The following is a 22216-nucleotide window of genomic DNA, read 5'->3' on the forward strand; positions in this document are numbered from 1 at the left end:
CTTTGGTAATGCCATGACTTGTACGGGCACCCTACTTTCTTCAAAAGTTTCTCAATAAATTCTCTTGGAGTTCCACCAAGCATTTCTCAAAAGGGTTCCTTTTAAGAGACTCCTTCAGGAATAGGACTGGTGATTTATTCGAAAATTCCATCAAGGATTCCTTTCATATTTCTTTCAAAGATTTCTCCAGATTTTTTTCAGAAATGCATCCAGGGTTTCTTTCAGTAAATTTAAAACATCATTAGGAACTTCAGCAAAAGCTTTTCAATTGATTTAAAAAAAGCCCTATTCCAAATCTGGTAGAAATTCTTCTAAGGTCCTTTTTGAAATTGCTCCTTCGATTCCGTCAAAAGTGTCTCCTGGGATACCTTCATAGATTTCTCCAGAGATTTTTTCCACTGCACAAAACAATAGTGGAGGATCTTTTGAATTTCTGAAGGAATTCTTTAAAGACTGACCGGGGTTGAGCACCGTGAACGATTATTATGTGGTTTTATTGGCAATTATCGGTGAAAAATAACGGAAACAGCTTATTTCGCGTGACGCGTTTCGACCTACTATTCTTCGGTCATCATCAGACGCATTCAGCTGGAATCACCCCTTCAACTTCGTCAATTATATTAAAAGAAAGATTTTCTGAAGGAATCCCTCATAGAATTCTTCAAGATTCCTGTGGTGATTCATAGAAGAAATTCTTCTAAAATTTCTGAAAGAATTGCTGAACTACAACCCTAGATGCCTTCAGGAGAAATTCTTGAAATATAACAAAACTCCTGGAGAAATTTCTGAAAAAAAAAACGTCATGCTATCTTGGAGTAGTTTTTGAAGAAATCGCAAAAGAGATTTCTAACTGACACACTTGAGGAGTTTCTGAAGGGACCTGAATGAAATTTCTTAGCAAATCGCTGAAAGAACTCATTAGTTGTTTCAGGAGAATTGATTCGAAGAATTTCTAGTGTAGTTCATCAAGGTATGAGAAGAAAGGACCCCTTTCAGTACTCTTACATTTTTTTTTCTTGAAAACACCCTTGAGAAATGCCAAGACAAAACTATGGAATAACTCCTGAAGGATCAACGGTAAAATATATTTAATGAATTTATGAAGCAGTCTTTGGAGGAGTACCTGGAGGAACTTTTGCAGAAATCCTGTAACGACAAAAAATTGTGCGGAACACTACAAATGCATTGTGCTCACGATGAGTACCACAATTTGGACAACTTCTAACAGAACCCTACAAATGCGCATTTTAGTTTCCATGTCAGGCCCCACGTTTGGGAACTAGATACGAAAATTAAAAAGAAAAAAACATTACAAATGCACAAAACACAAACATGCAAAACATAACATCAATTGTGCCCAGTTATCTAAATAGATAACGAAGTCCAAATCCAGAATGACGAGGTTTCATAATTGTTCTTGATCCATCAGTCATCCTAGAATTGTATTTTGTTTGGCAGTTCGCCTTTTAGTTAGTAGCGTTGGTTGCTTACGTCTAGGAATTTCTAATCCTAAGGGGCATCTAGATTCGGGCAACAACACAAGACTGTCAACAATTTGATGTCCGTGTTAGGGGACGGCCTGCGTGTTTTGTACTGGATCGCTCCTAGAATGTTTGGAGCGCTACAAATGCACATTAAAATTCAGAGACAGAAGTAAAAAACAAAATATTCACGTTTATTTACAAACGTAACACACTCCATGCAACAATCGAAGAATTTTCCATGAATTGGAGAATGCAATTCATGGAAAATTCATAAAACTATTTTACATTCACCACAACTGCTTTACAAACGTAACAATCTTTGGATCCTTGGACTTCTAGATTTTAGAAGAAAATCTTGAGAATTTTTTGGGCTAATTTCAAAAGAAATACCGAGGAATGATTCGTGGAAGAATTTTAAAAGATATGCTCTACGAAATCTTTGGAGTTATTCTTGATGGTATCCCAGCAGAATATATGAAGGAATGCCTGACAGCACTTCTAGAGGAATGTCAAAAGGAAATTCTGAAAAAAATCTGAGGGCATCAATAAAGAAATTCGAGAAATTCTAGCAAGATTCTTTGAAAGAATCTACGGAGCAACTCCTACAGAAGTCCCTGGAGGAATTTCTGCTATCATTTCTAGATGTAATTCTGCAAGAAACTGCAATCAAATTTTTACTGGAAAGCAATTTTTTAAGAAATCCCAGGATGAACATCTGGAGGAACTCCTACAAGAAATTCTCGAGAAATATCCGAAGAATTTCTTGGAGTAATCCTAATGAAAAATCGTCGTAGATTTTAATAGAAGCTTTAAAAGAATTCCTTCGGAAGGAAAACATGTACGAATTTCTGAAGTTATTTTTGAAGGAATATCTTTAACATCCTTGAAAGAATTCTTGCTAAAATTGCTGGAAAAACCGTGAACTAGTTCCAAAAAAATATTTTAAGAAATATCATGGGAAGAAATCCCAAGGAAAATTCCTGGAGATTAGGCTGCGGCTTATTTTTCAAAAGTTGTTGAAATTCGTGAGCTCTTTTGGATTCAAATGACGTAAAAAGAGAAACCTCTGAGTTTGAGCCAACAATATTGAGATTTAGAGGTGGCGCAGTCGCCTCAAAGTTGAATTTTCTAGTAATAAAAAGGTGTTTTCAGTTCAAATGTCATAACTTTTTCAATTTTCAACCGATTTTCAATCTTTTTTATGAATCTCTCATCAGTTAACCCTTTAATACCCAATACCGCCTTTAGACGGGGTATAGTTTGAGCTCTTTTGTAATTTTTGTTTCGTGGAAAATCAATTTTCTCATATTTTTGGCTGATATTTAGGACTGTTCTGTATATCTCAAAATGATTTTTGGTGTATTTGAAAAAGTATTTACATTTTTTTTAAATCATTGAAAAATTGATGTTTTAGTCACCTCTTAGTCACCTTTTTTTAATTGTTTATTTTGTATTGAATCGCTACAATTAACATTTTTTAAATTTTTCCCAAATCATTCTATCCTTGTTTAATAGTTTAAGGGAATCGAATACACTCTAAAATTATTTTCCATAAAATTTTCTGTGAAAAAAAATTTAAAATTATAATACATATTTCAACAATAATCATAAAATCTCAAAATGTTTTTATCTCAAAAAATCCGTTCCCCAAATTGGCTTCCAGGAAAAATTTAAAAGTATGGGGATGTTCAAAAATAAAAATTAGAAAAATCAAAAACTGAAACTCACGAAATCGTGAATTAAAAAGAATCATCTTCCAAAACATGTTTAAAGCGATTTTAGATGACGTAAAATTATATTCAGATCCAAACCAAAAATTTGGGTATTTGAGGGTTAAATTCCGAATGCACTTACTTAAGACTTACTCTACTCGACTACCGCTACTCGATAAGTACTTAAGTATTATAAAAAGAATTCAGAGAAACTTTCTGATACTCTAGGTGCCAATATGATCATCAGAAATATTTCCTTGTTTTGATTATAGGTGCTATACTTTCTAGTTTAACCATTCAGGGATAAAATGGCGCTGATATTGTGCATTTCCCACTCCACTGGACCCCTTTCGCAGTTTCGAATCGTATCGGTGTCTTCTGCGCACTTATTCATTTTAAGATGCTGAATAAGTGCGCAGAAGACACCAACACGATTCAAAGCGAAATCGCAGTTTTATCCACAATCCCGCACTCATGCTTACTGTGAAAGGGGTTCAGTGGGGTGGGACCCAGTCAACCAATGATCGTATAAGATGTTGCATAAGATAAAAAAGTGGAAGCGATATGCGTACATTTTACATGCGCCTAAATGGAGGCATGCACGCATATGGCCTCCACTTTATCATCCTATGCAACATCTTATACGATTACTGGTTGTCTGTGGAAATGCGCAATAGTGTCAATATTTTGTCAGAGATTTCGCCTTTTTATAGGCTGTTCTTTCGAATTAAACTGATGGGACATGATTCGGTCAAATGATCCGAAACCTCATTGATTCTACCATGATTGCACTGATGTACACATATTTTATTGAATGAGATGGTATTTCTTTCAAATCTCTATTGAAAAAAGCCAACACGAAGAGTTTATTTTTCACATTTTTCGAAATATAATGACTTTATTCGCATTCATTCATAGCTTGGACCAGATTTTTTCTTCCCGTGTCGTCATCGTCGTCATCTTCTCTAATCTGTTTTATCACTTTTCACCAGTACATGTTTTAACAATGCGACAGTTTTCTATTTTTTTTACTGTTTATTCTCGAAGGGAGGGTGGTCATTTCGCTTCGACTTGGGGATTGTGTGTAAGGAAATCTTTACTGTACATAGTTAACATTGTTTGCAACAACGCAACGTTATAGTCTTCAGATAGCTAGTGGTTTTTTTTTATGGAACAGCATGGTGCTGCTCGGGTGTTTGCAATATATATGTAGGTAGTTCAAAATCAAGATCGGTACTAAGAGTGATATGTAAAACTGCTAAATGTGATTACACTTAGTTTCGGTATCGTATTAGCAAACAAATTAAGTATTGAGTTTTCCGTGAAGTGAAAGCTAAACTTAATAAGTGCGGGGACATTCGATCACCGTTCGTCGCCAATCGAGGATTGATGGCGCGAGTTTGGTGTCGTTTCCTATTCAACCGAATAACAGGATCGCTCGACGCGGTTTCAAGGGAGTAGAGTTCCTTTAAGTTCCACTGGATTGGTTCAGACGCCGAACGCAAATCTGGTAAATAAATTACTTTACACCTATAAATTATACAGATTCGAACAATAAAACAGAGCATTCCCTCTTCTCATCTGGACAATTCAATACAATTCATTCGTCTAGTTTCATATTTTTTCAGTCTTCGATATATACAGAATATGATTGTGTTACATTAGAACATCCTAGCTAAAAGTAGTTTTCTTTCTTTTGGGGTCCAGGGACCAGTGTTTCCTAGCGAATCGACCACATAATGCTGATATAGGTCTAAAATGGCACTGCGTAGCATTATATCAGCATCATCCGGATCGTTTCGCTTGACGTGCGATCCCGATTCTGGTCACCCGAACCCTCTTCATATTCTCTCGGTGTGCATAATGCATAACTTATAGTGAAATCTCCTACGACCTAACTTGCAGGAGGAATCAACTGCGCAAAGAGTTTAACAGCAATACGGTTTACGAATCACCTCCAAGGGTTGTGATTTGTGATGCTGGCTGGTTTACCTTTTTTTAACATTATTTGATCCGTTTAGGCTCGTGGGGATTTTACATTTAACACTCTAACATTAACCGCAATCGAGAGCTTGGCTCTCGATCGATTTTCTTTCATCGGAAAAACATTGTGCTGCTTCTTTAATAACCTACTGTAGGAGAAACGGTACCTAATCACTGAAATTAACATCACCTCTCGCGGCTTAGCAGCTATGACTTAACAGAGTTTGAGTGAGAAAAATAAAATAGGAAACCCTTAAAATGTAAAAGTAAAACTCGTAGTGTGCAGTAGTGTGGTGTGTGGGCTAATAATAAGTGATTCGAAATTACTTATAGGAGCGTTGAAAGCATTTTGAAAACCAACAGTTGTAGGAACACTAGGTGTTTTTGTATCAGGTAAGTGCGGGGTTCGGTTCTGTAGATTTTTATTGGTGTAAGAATGAAGTAGTTTTAGTGCGTTTTTGCTTGGTTGTTTGTTTCACTTGACGTTTTCTTTGAGTGTTGGTTCGATATAATTCAAAACGCGATAACCATTAGACTAAGTGAATTGCATGGAAACTTTTAATTTAGATCACTTCTACTAACCCTTGTCGACATATTCTAATTTAAAACATAAGCATTTCCAGCAAATGTTTAGAATTTCTTTTGCAACATAAATGCAGAAAACACGTTTTTCTTGACATGTTTTGATAAGCAACATGGCGATCGTGATAAGTCTCGTTATCACAAAGCTGAACAACAACCGGTTTATATCCTTTTAGACATATTTTAATCCAAGTTGAATACGTCGATTTCCAAGATGCTATTTCTGCAAAAAAAAATCACCTTAAAAATATTTTTATCAGGTTTGTTACATATTTCTAAGAACTCTTTGAATTTCTAGAAATAATCAAAATAATTTTGGAATAAGTTTGTTTTGACAAAAAAATGTCACTACATAAAAGAGCAATATCACTTGAACGATTTGTTTTTCTTTGAGTCACATGGCGACCGTGACAAATATGCATTATCACATAATTTCGCAGAATTTTAATAGTAAAAACCTTAGAATCAATCAAAAGATCCATTAACAATATTTATCACTACATAAAAGAACAGTTTCAATTGAACGATTACTTTCTCTGAATTACGTGGCGACCGTGACAAATAAAGCATGATCGCGTTCATTTGAATCAGTGGTGTTATCGTGATTATTTCAAGTTACTCATTGAGTAACCAGCTCTGACGGTAAAAACATAAGAATTTACTCCCAAAATGAGCCTATTTCAGCAAAATTGAGTGTGTTCTAATTTCATATAGACGTATAAAAGTGTCATTTATGATTGGATTGGATTGTACGTAATTATAGTCATTTCCAAGTTTTTGCGCCCTCATATATGCAACAATTACTGTAACATTGAATATTTTCCTTCCGGTTCCCTAAATATAAGGAAAGCTCCTATGTGGTTTTTCATATGTATGCGCATTCACTAATTTAAGAAAATTACAACAAATTTCCTTCGCGAATATTCCAAGTAGTAAAAAAAGTTCTTCTTAGGGAATGGGAAATCCGGAGTTTTTCTTTCACATTTCATTTATAGGAATATCACCTGTTTGATTTTTTAAATCGAGCGCCCTCAAAAGAAAAACTTCCTCCCTGATACTTAATTTTTTGTTTGCGCTTCCATACCCAATCCTGTAAGGAAAAAAAACGCAACTTTTCTTTAGTTTCTCGTAGATATTTTCAGAAATTCATCTAAAAATCCACAAGGTGTTTCTTTAGAAATTTCTCCAATGGGCCCTCCAGGAAGGATTTAAAAAATCTATCATGAATGCCTTTAGGAATTCTTCCATTGATGCATTTAGAAAACTATCAGTTTCTTTTAAAACTTTCTTCAAAGTTTTCCCCAATAACTCCAGAAGTTAATTTAAGAACTTGTTTTTATAAAATTTTTGCTGGATTCCTTCCGAAATTGCTCCATGGACGCCTTTGAATCCCCAGGAATTCTATTCCAAAAGTCTTCCACAGGTTTCTTTCCAAAATTCATTAGATTTCCGCTAGAACTTCCTTCGAAATTTTCGTTAGAGGATCCTTCAGAAGTTTTTCCAAACATTGTCCTAGAAAAGCTTCAATGAGTTTCCTTCAACATGTCCTCCAAAGATTTGTTCAGGAATGCGTACGAAAAATCTTCCAGGAAATCATCCAAGGATTCTCTCAGGAATGCTTCCAGCGATTCTGTGAGAAAATCAAAGATTCTTCCAGAAATTTATCCAAGGATTCCTGGTGAAGAGCTTCCACTGATTCCTTCAGAAAATTTTACAGAGGTTCCTACAGAAATTCTTTCATGGACTTTTTTTAGAAATTTTCCTGAAGATTCCTTCAAAAAATTATTATGAGATTCCCCAATAACTTTGTTTAATGATTTCCAGCCAAGTAAATCTTCCATGGGTTTCTTCCAGAAGTTATCCAAGGATTCCTTCAGACATTACTTCAAGAATTCGGCCTTAAAATCTACCAAGATCTCTTACAGTATATCCTTTGGCGATTTTTTCTGAAATTCTTCCACAGATTCTTTAAGATATTTCTAACGGAATTCCTTCAGTCATTTTCTCATTAATTTCTCCAAAAAGTATTTTTTCCTTCTGAAACTCCACCAGGAATTACTTCAGAAATGCTTCTGGGCATAATTTAGAAAATCCTTCAGAGGCTTAGAATTTTCTACAGGGATTTCTATAGATTTTTTTCCACAGATTTTTTAATAAATTCTCTGAGTGGTTTCCTTCGAAAATTTTACAAATATTCCTTCAAAAATTTATTCAGATACTTCTTCAGGAAGTCCACAAAGGATTTATTCAGAAATTTCTCAATTTCATTATAAATTCCAGAAATTTCTGCAGAAAACCATACAGGAATTCCTCAAGAGATTTCAGCATTGGTCCACACAGAGATTCCTTTAGCATTTCCTCCGGATATTGCCCCAGATATGTATCTGGCATTTTCTTTAAGGATAATTCCACATGGACTCTTTAGATGTTTATTCAATAAAACTTATTCTAGGAATTTCTACGAAAATTTCTTTGGAAATATCTCTAGAGTATGCAAGCGCTTATCTTGGTATTCCGATTTTGTTTTCAGAAAGTCCTTCAAGAATTCAATTAAAGGATTTCCCCAGGAATTTTCCTGTGAATTTCTAATTCTTTCTTTTTTTTCTAAGAAGTCCACCAAGGGTTTGCCGAGAAATTTCTCCAGGTATTTATCCATGAAGTTCTCAAGAAATTCCTCCTGGGATTCTTTCAAGAATTTTTCTCGGATTTCTCAGGATATTCCTCCAGAGATTTATTCAAAAGTATACTCTAGAATTTCTACAGGGAAGAAGATTTCTTCAGATATCCTTCAGGGTTTTACTCGGAAATTACTGGATTCCTTCTAAAGCTCCTTTGAGGCGATATTTTCATTTCCGAAACTTTATCAGATATGCTATAGGATTTTTAGCAAGGAATTTCTTCAGAGGTTCATCCATGGAGTTGTTTAGAAACTCGCTTTAAAATGTCTCTACAAATCCTGCAGGGTTTGCTTCGGAAAATGCTTCTCAAGCTTTCTCCAAGAATTGTTTGAGAAATTCTTTCAGTGATTTCTGCTGAAATTTCTTCAAGGAAATTTTTCTAATTGCTCTTACGGCTCCATCCGAAATATCTCATGGGATGTCTGTAGAGATCCCTGCAGAATTTGTTCAGTTATTTCGCTAGGGGTTTTTCCGAAGTTTCTCCAGAAATCTCACAAAAAAATACTGAAAAATCTTAGAAATTTTTAGAGAACCACTGAAAAAAATTAAAAAAAAAGGATTTTTGAAGAAAACTTTGAAATAATACCTCGAAGAACTGGAGAATCCTCTGCAGGTATTTCTAGATACTTTTTTTGAAACAACCTTAAAACTTTAGTATTTTCTGCAGGAGTTGTTGAAATAATCTTTGAAATCTCAAAAATCTGTAAAAAAAATCCCTGAAGGTCTGCATAATTTCAAAGCAATGCCTGGAGGAATAACTAAAGAAACTTGTAGAGAAACTCCTGGAGGAACTTCCAGAAAAATCGGTCGAAAACTTTCTTGAGGAATTTCCAAATAAACGCCCGAGAAATCCCTGAATAAATCGAGTAATACCTGAAGGAACTTCTGAAGAAATAAAACAATAATTTCTTAAGAAAAAAACACGAAGAAGGGTCTGGATAAATTCTAAAATGAAATTACGAAACAGTCCTTGGAGGAGTGACTGGAGGAACTTTTAGAAAATCTCTTGAGAATTTTCTAAAGGAATTTCTGGAGAAATGCCAAAGAATTATTTGTGAAGGAATTTTAGAAGAGAAGCTTTAAAAAATCTCTAGTGAAGTCTTTGATGGTATCCCAGGAGAGTATATGAAGAGTATACCTGCAAAATCATCTGGATGAGTGCCAACAATACTTTCTGAAAGAATTCCTGAACAAAAAGCTGGAGGCTTCCATAGAGGAATTCTTACAAGAATCTTTGAAGAAATCTACGAACGAACTCCTGCAGAAATATCCGCGAAAAGTTTTGCTAACAGTTCTAGATGTTATCCTGCAAAAATCTGTAATGAAATTTCAACCCGAACGCCATTTTTTCAAGAAATCCTAGGATGAATGCCTGGAGGAATTCCTTAGGAAACTCCTAGACTAGAGCAACTCCAACAAGAATTTCTCGAGAAATCACTGGAAGTACTGGAGAAACCCATAAGCAAACTGGAAGTAGGACATCTACAAAAATCTCTGAAAGAATTCCTTCAAATGGAATGTACTTCTTCTTCTTTTTCTTCTTCTTCTGTATGGCTCTACATTCTCACTGGAACTTGGCCTGCCTCTCTCCAACTTAGTGTTCTTTGAGCAATTCCACAGTTATTAGTTGGAGGGCTTTCTTTGCCTGCCATTGCATGAATTTTGTACCTTGTGAGGCAAGCACAATGATACACTGATGCAATCTTTGAAGGAACTTCTTGGAAATACTTGAAAGAATTCTAGGAAGAATACCTGCAAAACATTCTAAAAACCATGGACTAGTTCCAGGTGGAATCTTTTGAGAGGACTGTATGGACCGCAAGTGTCGTGTCTTGCCTAATGAATGTCTTTTGAGAAATTTCTTGAGGCACTCCTGAAGTAATCCCAAAGAACATTCCTGGAGGAATTCCTGAAAGAACCTCTGGAGGAGTTCTTCGACAAATTTCCAAAGAAATGCATGGCGAGTGTCTACAGTTTGTGTACTCAACCTCATTTGTATAAATATAGGATCTTTCCAACATATATTATATTATTTTGAATCTTAATAACCTTTGCTATAATGATTATATTTCAACCATATTCAATATCGTAAATTATGGAGCGTTTGGTACGGTATGTCCACGCATCCTTCCACTCCTGTAGATTCTAGAATTGTTTCGACACAAAATGTAATAAAATGTAGAAGTCGAGGCAATTCCAAGAATCATCTTTGCGGTAAATACTGCGCAGTAGGCCTGGCCGCTTTGACGCTTGTGTCATATTCTCAATATGCCACAAGCTTCAATATTGACAAGAAAAATAATCGGGCGTAATCTAACCTGATTATTTTCCAGGATGCTTTCTTGTACTGGCTGCGTATGTATTAGATTAGATTAGATTAGATTATTAGATCAACCTCATTTGAATAAATATAGAAAAAAAAAATTGAATAAATAAAGAAAAAAAATGTGCTAATCGGATCACTACATTATCTTCAATTTTTTTTTTCAAAACGTAAACATTTTCACGTATCCCATGTAACGCAATTCAGACCCTCAGAAAACCCCGAAAACACCTACGTTCTTTTTCTTCCTCTTTATGGATCTACGTCCCAACTGGGACTAGGCCTGCCTCGCTTCAACTCAGTGTTCTTTGATCACTTCCACAGTTATTAATTGAAGGGCTTTTTTTGCCTGTCTTTGCATGAATTTGTATATTGTGAGGCAAGTACAATGATACACTATGCCCAGGGAGTCGAGAAAATTTTCCCGACTGGAACGGGAATCGAACCCGCCGTCTTCGGATTGGCAGTCCATAGCCTTAACCACTAGGCTAACTGAAAACCCCACGAAACCCCATGAAAACACCTACGTAACGCCTCTGAAATTTGTTAAAAATCTTCGGAAGCTTTCTGAAAGGTCTTCAAAATCCCCCATAAACCCTCTCGGACCCCATGTAACGCTCCTGAGACCCTCAGAAACCACCGAAAAGCCTACGTAACGCCTCTGAGATTCGCCAAAAATCCTCTGAAGTTTCCTGAAACGCCTTCTAAATCTCCCTTAAACCCCTGGGACCCCATGTAACGCACCTGAGACCCTAGAAAACCCCTGAAAACGCCTAAAACGTGGCTCTCCGAGATGAACTATCCTGGGCTAAAAATATTGTTGATACAGATAAGAAAAAAACGCAGTTCACAATCATCCAACGTTGAGTATAAATTGATGAGTGGGCCCCGCTGTGGTGTTGACAATCTTGAAGTGAGTAAACTCGACACTCACGGTGCACTCATCCATTTTGGAGGTTATGTGCCATTATACATTACAAGACAGATGTATAGGTGTCAAATCTACTTGCTTTTTCATAAGTTTCATGGCAAAGAAAAAGTAGAATTGACGTTTGGGTCATCCAAAGTAAAACACTTAAACTGTCCTATTTATAAGGAAGCGTGATGAATTTTATCCTTTGGGTCTCTGGGTGACTGGGAAATGTGCGTTCACGGCGCACACACCTCTCTGGATACACAGAAACAACGAGATAACTCACAGGGGAGCTCCAAACGTCAAATCCTACTTTTCTCCCGTAAGCTTCAATGCTTCAATGCAAAAAGGGGGTTGGATCTTCCTAGATGAACCATTTCCCCTGGCATATGCTACGAACTAGTACACGGATTCATTGAGTTGACGTTCAAGCGATGCCGTGTTTACGGAAAATGAACTCGTTTCCATGGTTTCCTTCATAACACGGTGCCGCTCAAAAAAAAAAAAAACAAACGAATGCTCAAAAACATCGAACCATGGACTGACAGCCGTATTCATTCGTTTGACTTTTGGGTGATTCCGTGTTATCTAGGTGGTCATGGAAACGAGCTCATTTTCTGAGTGTGGACTCATACACAGGTCCACAGGCGAGAACCAACTGGCATGAATAAGTAAAGCTACTTTTTCTTGGCGGCATTCGTCCAGTTTCGTCAGTCCAGTACGCATTTATTGCGCATTACCAAGTACATTGGACTTGGTTTTCATAAGCGCCAAAGCCTTCTTAAAAGTGCGCGATTGCAACAAATCGAGTTGGTGTCTTTAGTGCAATATTTCTTCGATCTATATTGAATAAGTGCGCTGAAGAGTTGATTTGATGTAATGGCGCATTTATATTTGCGTTTTCACACTTATGTACACTTCTGCGACAGTCCAATGTTAAACTTAATGCACAATAATAATTCGATGTTTGACGGTGCAGTGTTTAGAAAAAAAAATGAACTCGTTTCCATGGTTGCCTGGAAATAGGCCTTATCAGAAGACGTTTAAAATCAGCTGATTTTGGTGAGTGGGATTTTCTTCGTTTTCTTGCATAAATTTGCACTTTAAGTGAGCACAATCCCTGTATTATGACCATGTTCTCTCAAAACAACATATTGAAATCTACGATACACGGTTAACATCGAACACACCTCTGAAGATAAATAAAAAAAATAGAGACGTGCAATTTCAGGATGGTTGATGCCTAACGACACTCACTTTGACTCTCACGTCAAATGACAAACACCGTCCATCAAAACAGAATCGCACCTCTCCAAAGCAACTCAAGCTAATGCTCGATCAAGGCAGTAAACAACATCCAACAATACCAGTTGTCTCTTCTTTTTGATATCTACACACGATGAAACAGGGAGCGCAAACTGCTCGAATTTTCGATGCATGAGCCTTTTAGCGGTCATGCATCATTTGTCAAAATGCCCTCAGATCTGTCAACATTTGTCTTTGTGCAATGAAGTATAGTACTGAACCAATTGACCCTTATCCGAGTCCAATTGGATGCGTCGAAACATGTGTTGGGTTGCTCAGGAGATTTTCAAAGAAAGAGCGTTGTAGAATTTCCCATCATATCGAAGCGTTCGTTGCAAATATGTTTGTTTGCAACATAGAAACGGTTGGCTGTAGCTCTCCGTCAAGCCTATGCAGGAGGGAAATGTAGATATCACGACTTTTAAGATGGTGATGCTCCACAAGAGTATTACAAACTACAAGAAAATTCATGCCATTGACTGAACCTGTGCATGTGTTTACTATTTTAAAGTTTGAGTGGAGCTGCGTCTACGTATGCATGGAAGCAAATTCTTCTGACCCTTCTTATTGGCGTAGCGTCCCAACTAACAAAAGTGCTTGGCCCAACTGTCAATTGAACTCTCAGCATGGTATTGCCACAGCCATACAGACGTAACACCCTTCAAAATGGCTTGGTACATACATTTAATGATCAATTCAAATTTCATTTGATTTCCGCGATCCTTCCACCAGAGGCGCTAGTGTTCGATCGCTTTGACGTTTACCAGTGTACACGTTGCTGAATGATGCAAATGAAACTTATAGGCGATTTGTGTAGTAGTGTGCGTGTAAGACAAACGTCAAATCGAAATCCATCATGGCCGACAGTGTCTCGCGCGGTTCTACCGGTGGCATTGTGCTCATGAAAAAGACAACGGGCACAGGTCTTTGATGAATTTCTCCTAAGAGTTACGTCTGTTTGGCTGTGATATTGCTGAATACACTTGCGTTTACCGTTTCAGCCTTGAGGGGAACGTATTTATTTTATGTAACCACGGTAGGTACCGCTCAAACGTCAAATTAGTGAACTCATACACAGGTTCATGAACCACAAGAAATGGTTCACCTATCTTGAGTGAAGGTGATCCATCTCTCAAGCAAAAGTAGATTATACATGGAAAATCTACTTTTCTCAATAGGCTGAAGGAGCTGGATGAATATGGATGAAGCTACCATTGAGAAAAGGAGATTTTCCAGGGAAAATTTACTTTTGTTTGACAGTTGGTTCATCCTTTTTCTTGCTCCTTTTTGTGGTTGATCTATATTCATGCAGCTCATGCTTCCTATGGACTTATCCACCAATGAACCGAATTCATCGCGGTCCAAGAATTTTGACACTAGAGCAGGGCCGTTCCTAATCAGAATTGAACGATTTCCAATCAGAACTGAACAATTCCGATTGGTAATGGCCCCGCTCTAGTGTCAAAACTCTCGGACCGCGATGAATTCAGTTCATCGGTGCACTCGTCTATGGACTGTTCCATTAATGACCCGAATTCACACGGTCCGAGAATTTTTTGACTTGAGCGTGGCCGTGTCCAATCAGAATTGGAAGATTCTAATTGGAAATGAATCCGCATCTAATGTCAAATGACCGAGTGCATTACTTGTTCAAGGATGGACTTAGGGTTTGTGTGCCATCAGTAATCTCATGCTCCCAATTTCATCCTATTCGAAAACAAGCGATTACGGCACCGATTGATTCCGTTCTTTTTGTTTTCATGCGTGCTCACTTCTAACAAAAAACACAAAAATAAGAAACAAAACAAACAGTGCTTCAATCCTTTGTTTTTCGTAGGATGAAAATGGGAGCCACATGCTTAATAAGGGAACCAATACTCTATAATGTACTTATCCATCGATTCACTCGGTCTGAGAATATGTACACTAGAGCAGGGTCATTTCCAATTAGAATCTTTCAATTGTGATTGGGAACAGCCCCGGTCTAGTGTCAAAACTCTCAGACCGAGTGAATTTTGTACAACGGTGCATAAATCCATACGCATCAGGGTTAAGTATTCCCACAGTAAACCAAACCAATAGAAATTCCAACAGAACCGCACCCCTTCAGGAGTATGCAGGTAGATTATTACGCGATAATAAAACGTTGATTGGTAGTGCTAATAGTAGTAGAATCTAACGAAAAGGCACACATCGTTTCCATTAATCATAATAATTGATTGATAAATACACTCGTCTATTTAATGCAATGACTTTCTTCCTACACCTTAACGAAGCTTGAACGCTTAAACCTAGAATCCTACGTTTAGGATGATTTCCTCCTGTCTCCTAGCACACGTATTCAAGTAGGACACATCAGGATGAGGAAATCGCTACCACATGCGTACGTACGTACATAAATTACTTCTCTGTTGACTGTCTAAATTTTCCGTCTAACTGATGCCTACAATTTCTTTTTTCCGGTTAAAGAAGAAAACAATACTCACTAAGTCGCCCCGGCGGGGTCGGGACTGCTATAACACGTTTCTTCCTAAACTTGCCCTAAATTTCAAGAATCAAAAATAAATCGATCGTTCATTCATTCGGCTTGGATCCAATCAACCGGACGAATGTTTCGCCTTCGGCCGAAGCAAATCGGCTCCAGCCGAAGACCTTCGGGTCGCGTTCGGTTCGGCTCGTCTCGGCTCCTTACCGTCGCAGATCGCAACACCCCCGTTCGGAAGTGTTGTTCGATGACCCGCCGCCACCGCCGCCGACCGGCCGCCGCCGTCGTTGGTCAATCGAATAAATGAACAAACGTAACTAGAGATTAAACATGTGCCGAAGCTTCTGCAACAATCACCGCTTGTAGAGCGAATCGCGGCCACGCCCCATGCCGCCGACCGCCGACGACGGCCGGAAAAAGCCGAGCGTGTCCAGGGTGCGGCGCGTCCGCTGCACCAGTTCGTCCTTGTACTTCCAGATCGTGGTGTCCCGGACCTGGTTCTCCTTGAACTCCTCGCAGCTCTTCTTGAGCGTCCGGACGCAATCGGCCCGGTAGTGCTGCAGCTGGGCATCGTCCGTGCTGATGGGGAACGAATGGCACGCTCCGCCGAGGCACGCGATCGGGAAGTGATTGTGCAGGGTTAGGACCCGCTCCGGGTTGTGGAAGCACTTGACGTACTGGTTCGGTTTGGTGTAGTTCTTGGCCCGCTGGACGTGCTGCAGCATGTGCATGTACTTGGGCACGTCCTTGTTCCAGTCGTGCTCGTGCTGGTCCTGGTCGAAGAAGTACACGTTCCGCACGTTGTAACTCGGGTAGGTGTCGTTCTTGAGCTTCATGCCCTTTTCGACGACCCGCTCCATGAGGTCATTCCAGGTGCGGTCTTCGTCCAACTTGGGCATGATGACTTCGTCAATGTCCAGCAAAGCTATGAAGTCGTACTTGTACATGTTTTTGTACAGGCAGTCGTTGTACGGGATCAGCTCGTTCTGCCGCTTGTGAGTGGTCTTCTTCGACAGGAAGAGGTGCTGGAATCCTGGGACGTTCGGTTGACCTCCGGGAAGAGTCAGCGGAGTCACGTGAACTCGATCCTGCTCTTCGTAGTACCGCAGAACCTTGGATATGTTCGGGTGGACCTGCAGCTCGTAGAAGAAGATCTTGTCCGCACCTAGGATACCTAGGAGTTCGATCCACTCCACCAGTCGCACCGACAGGTCATCGTACAGGAAGTCCAGGCCCTTCACACAGACTGCAAAGCCCTTTTTCTTGTCGTCCAGTGGCCGGTTGTATAGCACCCTCAAATTGTTGGTTGCCGTGTCGCACTGCTTCTCCACCAGCGATACGGACGCCGGGACCAATCCCCTGAACGGCTTAGGAATCTGGCAGGCTATCAAATACGGCTGGTAGATGCCCTGCTTGTAGTTGCCCCACTTGTTGAACCAGATGTATTTGTACTCGAACGTCTTCACGATGAACGGCTCCTTCTGTCCGTCGAACCACAGCTGACAGAAGGTCTTCACCTTGGGTTCGATCCGGTCGATCATCCCCAGAATACGAACCGCCGGTCCAATGCGACTTCGTTTCCGGATGTCGTAGTACGCCCCGAACAGCTGGAACGTGCCGTTGGAACTCCGCAGCGTTTGCCAGTAGATGTTGTTGAACTCCAGCTCGAAGATCGACGGATACTTGGCACAGGCAGCCTTCTTCTGGACGGCATTCTTGTGCTTGCTCCAGTAGGCAATCGGAAGCGACGGGATGCGGGATTCAACGTCCCGGACCAGCTGCTCGTCATCGATAACTGTAAAGAGGTAAGAGAGAAAAAGCGTTAGTCAAGTCAACTGTATTATAGCTATTGAAGGAATTACTTCCGGAACACCTCAGAATCAAGCAAATTCCATTAAGAAACTTTCAAACTAGACAGGGTTTCGATTCGATTTCGATTCGATTCCGATTCGATTTCGATTCGATTTCGATTCGATTTCGATTCGATTTCGATTCGATTTCGATTCGATTTCGATTCGATTTCGATTCGATTTCGATTCGATTTCGATTCGATTTCGATTCGATTTCGATTCGATTTCGATTCGATTTCGATTCGATTTCGATTCGATTTCGATTCGATTTCGATTCGATTTCGATTTCAATTCGATTTCAATTCGATTTCGATTCGATTTCGATTCGATTTCAATTCGATTTCAATTCGATTTCAATTCGATTTCGATTCGATTTCGATTCGATTTCGATTCGATTTCGATTCGATTTCGATTCGATTTCGATTCGATTTCGATTCGATTTCGATTCGATTTCGATTTCGATTCGATTTCGATTCGATTTCGATTCGATTTCGATTCGATTTCGATTCGATTTCGATTCGATTTCGATTCGATTTCGATTCGATTTCGATTCGATTTCGATTCGATTTCGATTCGATTTCGATTCGATTTCGATTCGATTTCGATTCGATTTCGATTTGATTTCGATTCGATTGCGATTCGATTTCGATTTGATTTCGATTCGATTTCGATTCGATTTCGATTCGATTTCGATTCGATTTCGATTCGATTTCGATCGACTTCGATTCGATTTCGATTCGATTTCGATTCGATTTCGATTCGATTTCGATTCAATTTCGATTCGATTTCGATTCGATTTCGATTCGAATTCGATTCGATTTCGATTCGATTTCGATTCGATTTCGATTCGATTTCGATTCGATTTCGATTCGATTTCGATTCGATTTCGATTCGATTTCGATTCGATTTTGATTCGATTTCGATTCGATTTCGATTCGATTTCGATTCGATTTCGATTCGATTTCGATTCGATTTCGATTCGATTTCGATTCGATTTCGATTCGATTTCGATTCGATTTCGATTCGATTTCGATTCGATTTCGATTCGATTTCGATTCGATTTCGATTCGATTTCGATTCGATTTCGATTCGATTTCGATTCGATTTCGATTCGATTTCGATTCGATTTCGATTCGATTTCGATTCGATTTCGATTCGATTTCGATTCGATTTCGATTCGATTTCGATTCGATTTCGATTCGATTTCGATTCGATTTCGATTCGATTTCGATTCGATTTCGATTCGATTTCGATTTCGATTCAATTCGATTTCGATTCGATTTCGATTCGATTTCGATTCGATTTCGATTCGATTTCGATTCGATTTCGATTCGATTTCGATTCGATTTCGATTCGATTTCGATTCGATTTCGATTCGAATTCGATTCGATTTCGATTCGATTTCGATTCGATTTCGATTCGATTTCGATTCGATTTCGATTCGATTTCGATTCGATTTCGATTCGATTTCGATTCGATTTCGATTCGATTTCGATTCGATTTCGATTCGATTTCGATTCGATTTCGATTCGATTTCGATTCGATTTCGATTCGATTTCGATTCGATTTCGATTCGATTTCGATTCGATTTCGATTCGATTTCGATTCGATTTCGATTCGATTTCGATTCGATTTCGATTCGATTTCGATTCGATTTCGATTCGATTTCGATTCGATTTCGATTCGATTTCGATTCGATTTCGATTCGATTTCGATTCGATTTCGATTCGATTTCGATTCGATTTCGATTCGATTTCGATTCGATTTCGATTCGATTTCGATTCGATTTCGATTCGATTTCGATTCGATTTCGATTCGATTTCGATTCGATTTCGATTCGATTTCGATTCGATTTCGATTCGATTTCGATTCGATTTCGATTCGATTTCGATTCGATTTCGATTCGATTTCGATTCGATTTCGATTCGATTTCGATTCGATTTCGATTCGATTTTGATTCGATTTCGATTCGATTTCGATTCGATTTCGATTCGATTTCGATTCGATTTCGATTCGATTTCGATTCGATTTCGATTCGATTTCGATTCGATTTCGATTCGATTTCGATTCGATTTCGATTCGATTTCGATTCGATTTCGATTCGATTTCGATTCGATTTCGATTCGATTTCGATTCGATTTCGATTCGATTTCGATTCGATTTCGATTCGATTTCGATTCGATTTCGATTTCGATTCGATTTCGATTCGATTTCGATTCGATTTCGATTCGATTTCGATTCGATTTCGATTCGATTTCGATTCGATTTCGATTCGACTTCGATTCGATTTCGATTCGATTTCGATTCGATTTCGATTCGATTTCGATTCGATTTCGATTCGATTTTGATTCGATTTCGATTCGATTTCGATTCGATTTCGATTCGATTTCGATTCGATTTCGATTCGATTTCGAATGGGCAACCCAAATAATCAAAAGCGAATCTGTACCAGTACCAACCCATTCTGGAAGTCGCGTGGACGCTATGATCACGTCATGTCTACAGTGGGCGAGCGAATGCATCATCAATTTCTCTTTTTCTAAATTTTCGTTCATTTTGAAGTGGCAGACGACGTGAATAACGTTCAAAAACATAAGATTATCAGTATTATTCTGTATGTCTTCTAGTCGTCCTACTTATATGTCTTGTTATTTGTTTACGTCTATTTTCTATTTGTGTTTTCGTGTTTCTACCTTATTACCTTATTATATATTCATCTATCTGTATATTTTTTCAGTTTAGGTATTTATGTATTATGTTTGTATCCATTTATTAACATCTGTATGTCACAACAGCAATTGTTCCTTTGTCAGAATGGAACATCAATCCGTAACCCACCCTAGAAAAGATATCTCAATGCAATAAAACACACGTTAACTCACCCTATTTTCCCTCTTCCTTCCGGTAAGACAACATCGAACTTTGACTACATGTCTATGTTTGTTATTTCTTGTCTTCTGAACTCTCACCTCAACACTGAAAGCAAACAAAGCTCCCACCCCTACTGGTCCGTCCACCCATATTTCCACATTCCAATACAGAGCCAAGAAGACTCCGACTTCCGGTAAGATCAAAGGCCACACCGGACCACAGAGAGAGACCGCCTCCTGCCTGCATGCCTGTCTACCTGCCAGGTAGCTATGTTTGGCAGGATTCCTTCGACATCGAACGAAAGGTTGTCGGGGAGTTCAAAGTCTTACTGGTTGGCCGGAAGCCACATCCACAGAAATTAAATTTGAATAAATGAACAACTTCCAATCCAACTTCTCTAGCCTCGAAGAACTGCGGTGCGGTTCGGGCGTGATTCAATTTTGAAGTGAGACCGGTACACTATGGGGGATTCCCATACAAGCAGGCGGACAAAAATATTTTCGTCATATTTTCGAGGATTTATTAGTATTATGTAGTTGGTTCGACTAAAATGTATTGTTTATGAACATTTTTAAACATCATGACCAAGTTTTGAAAATAGCGTATTTTCAATACGGTCAAATAACTGATAATATATAAAAAGTTTGAATTTGTTTTATTTTTAAAATTTTTATTTTGTTTTTTTTTTGTGCTTAGAATAATCAACACTATTGTGTAGTTACTTTCAAAAATGAATTCCAAGGGAATTTGCTTAGAATGTTTGAGAATCGTCGTTTAATCTCAAGGGGTGCGCCCGGGCGGTCTCGTGCGTAAAAAACGCTGAATCTCCCAAGACCGCAATTTACCGCAGCATTTCGCATACAAAATCATTAGAGTAGACCTAAAGCTTGACCATAAACTGATTTTGAGCCTGGGAATGTTTGGGAAAAAAAAGATGTCGATTATCAAAATTTGAATCTCATGCCATTTTCAACTTCTTCTTTTTCTTGTACCTTTTTTCATACAATGGTTCAATTATTTCACAAAACCACGTGTTTGTTGAAAAGCTTGCTTCATTATCTTACCAATGATGTATTGAAACTAATAGATAATGATGATAATAATTAGAAAATATCGATTTGAAATTATGTGTTGTTTTTTTGCGAAAATTACATTTTTTAGCTTTACTCAACTTTGATACTCAATATCTTTGTAACTACATCAGCTAGAAACTTGAAATTCTAGATTTCTCTTAGTTTATATGTTTATTATCGATAGAAAATTTCAGAACAAGCATGATTGGAAGTCACTTTTCTGATTTTTGTCCGCCTGATATCCTATAGTGCGGTATACAGTGTATACTATACACTGCACTGACTGGTATGTAACCAAATCTGAAGGAAGAGTTGTTTTGGGGTTTTCTCTACGAGCGTAAAGCTGTGGACGGTGGACCAGTTCGTCGAATTTGGCTTGGGGCAGTCACAGCAGCGATATACCTAGGTATTCGGTGACCGAATCGAATAAGATGCTGTGCTAAAAGCTTGCTAATTGAGGCTTCCTGTTTTTGGAGGAGCACGTTGAACTGGCGGCCAAAAGAGAGTGCAAATTGGTTTGGATTCAAGCTGCGATGCGACGTCGAACGGGCTCAAGGAGGACTGGACAGTGGTCGACATGATGATGGTCGGATTTTTGGCTAGTCGTGGACAATGGACAGCTCGATGTGGGTTAACGCTTTTTCAGTTACTAGATGTTGATGAAGAAATCTACGAGAAATTCACAGTCGTTTAAAAAAAAAACTACGGAGACTAAATCCAAAATAAGTTTACTGGAACTTCTATGACTTTTTGTTTGATTCGTGCTTTAAATGTATCTCAATATTTAAGTCAGTCTTTCAGCATATCTCTTTCTACAGCCCCTTCTTTTTTATCTATTTATATGTTTATGTTGTTTGTGATTTTATTACCTTTTATTATTTTGTTGTCAATTCCGCTATTTATCTGCCTTTCTTTTTCATCATACATATTCATCCTTCTTTCAGGATCTTTCCCAAG

The 22216-nt window shown here is 38.4% G+C and overlaps 1 protein-coding gene across 1 annotated transcript in view; it reads right to left on the reverse strand.

Moving 5' to 3' along the window:
• Positions 1–4061: 4061 nt before the first annotated feature.
• LOC134290268 (uncharacterized) overlaps positions 4062–22216 on the reverse strand; it is an 84203-nt gene continuing 66048 nt past the window's right edge. The window contains exon 2 of the mRNA XM_062857366.1: positions 4062–17260. Coding sequence (XP_062713350.1) covers positions 15819–17260 — 1442 coding nt within the window. The 3' untranslated portion in view covers positions 4062–15818. The remainder of the gene's footprint in view (positions 17261–22216) is intronic.

The sequence above is a fragment of the Aedes albopictus genome, chromosome 3, assembly GCF_035046485.1.
Source record: "Aedes albopictus strain Foshan chromosome 3, AalbF5, whole genome shotgun sequence".
Taxonomy (NCBI): domain Eukaryota; kingdom Metazoa; phylum Arthropoda; class Insecta; order Diptera; family Culicidae; genus Aedes; species Aedes albopictus.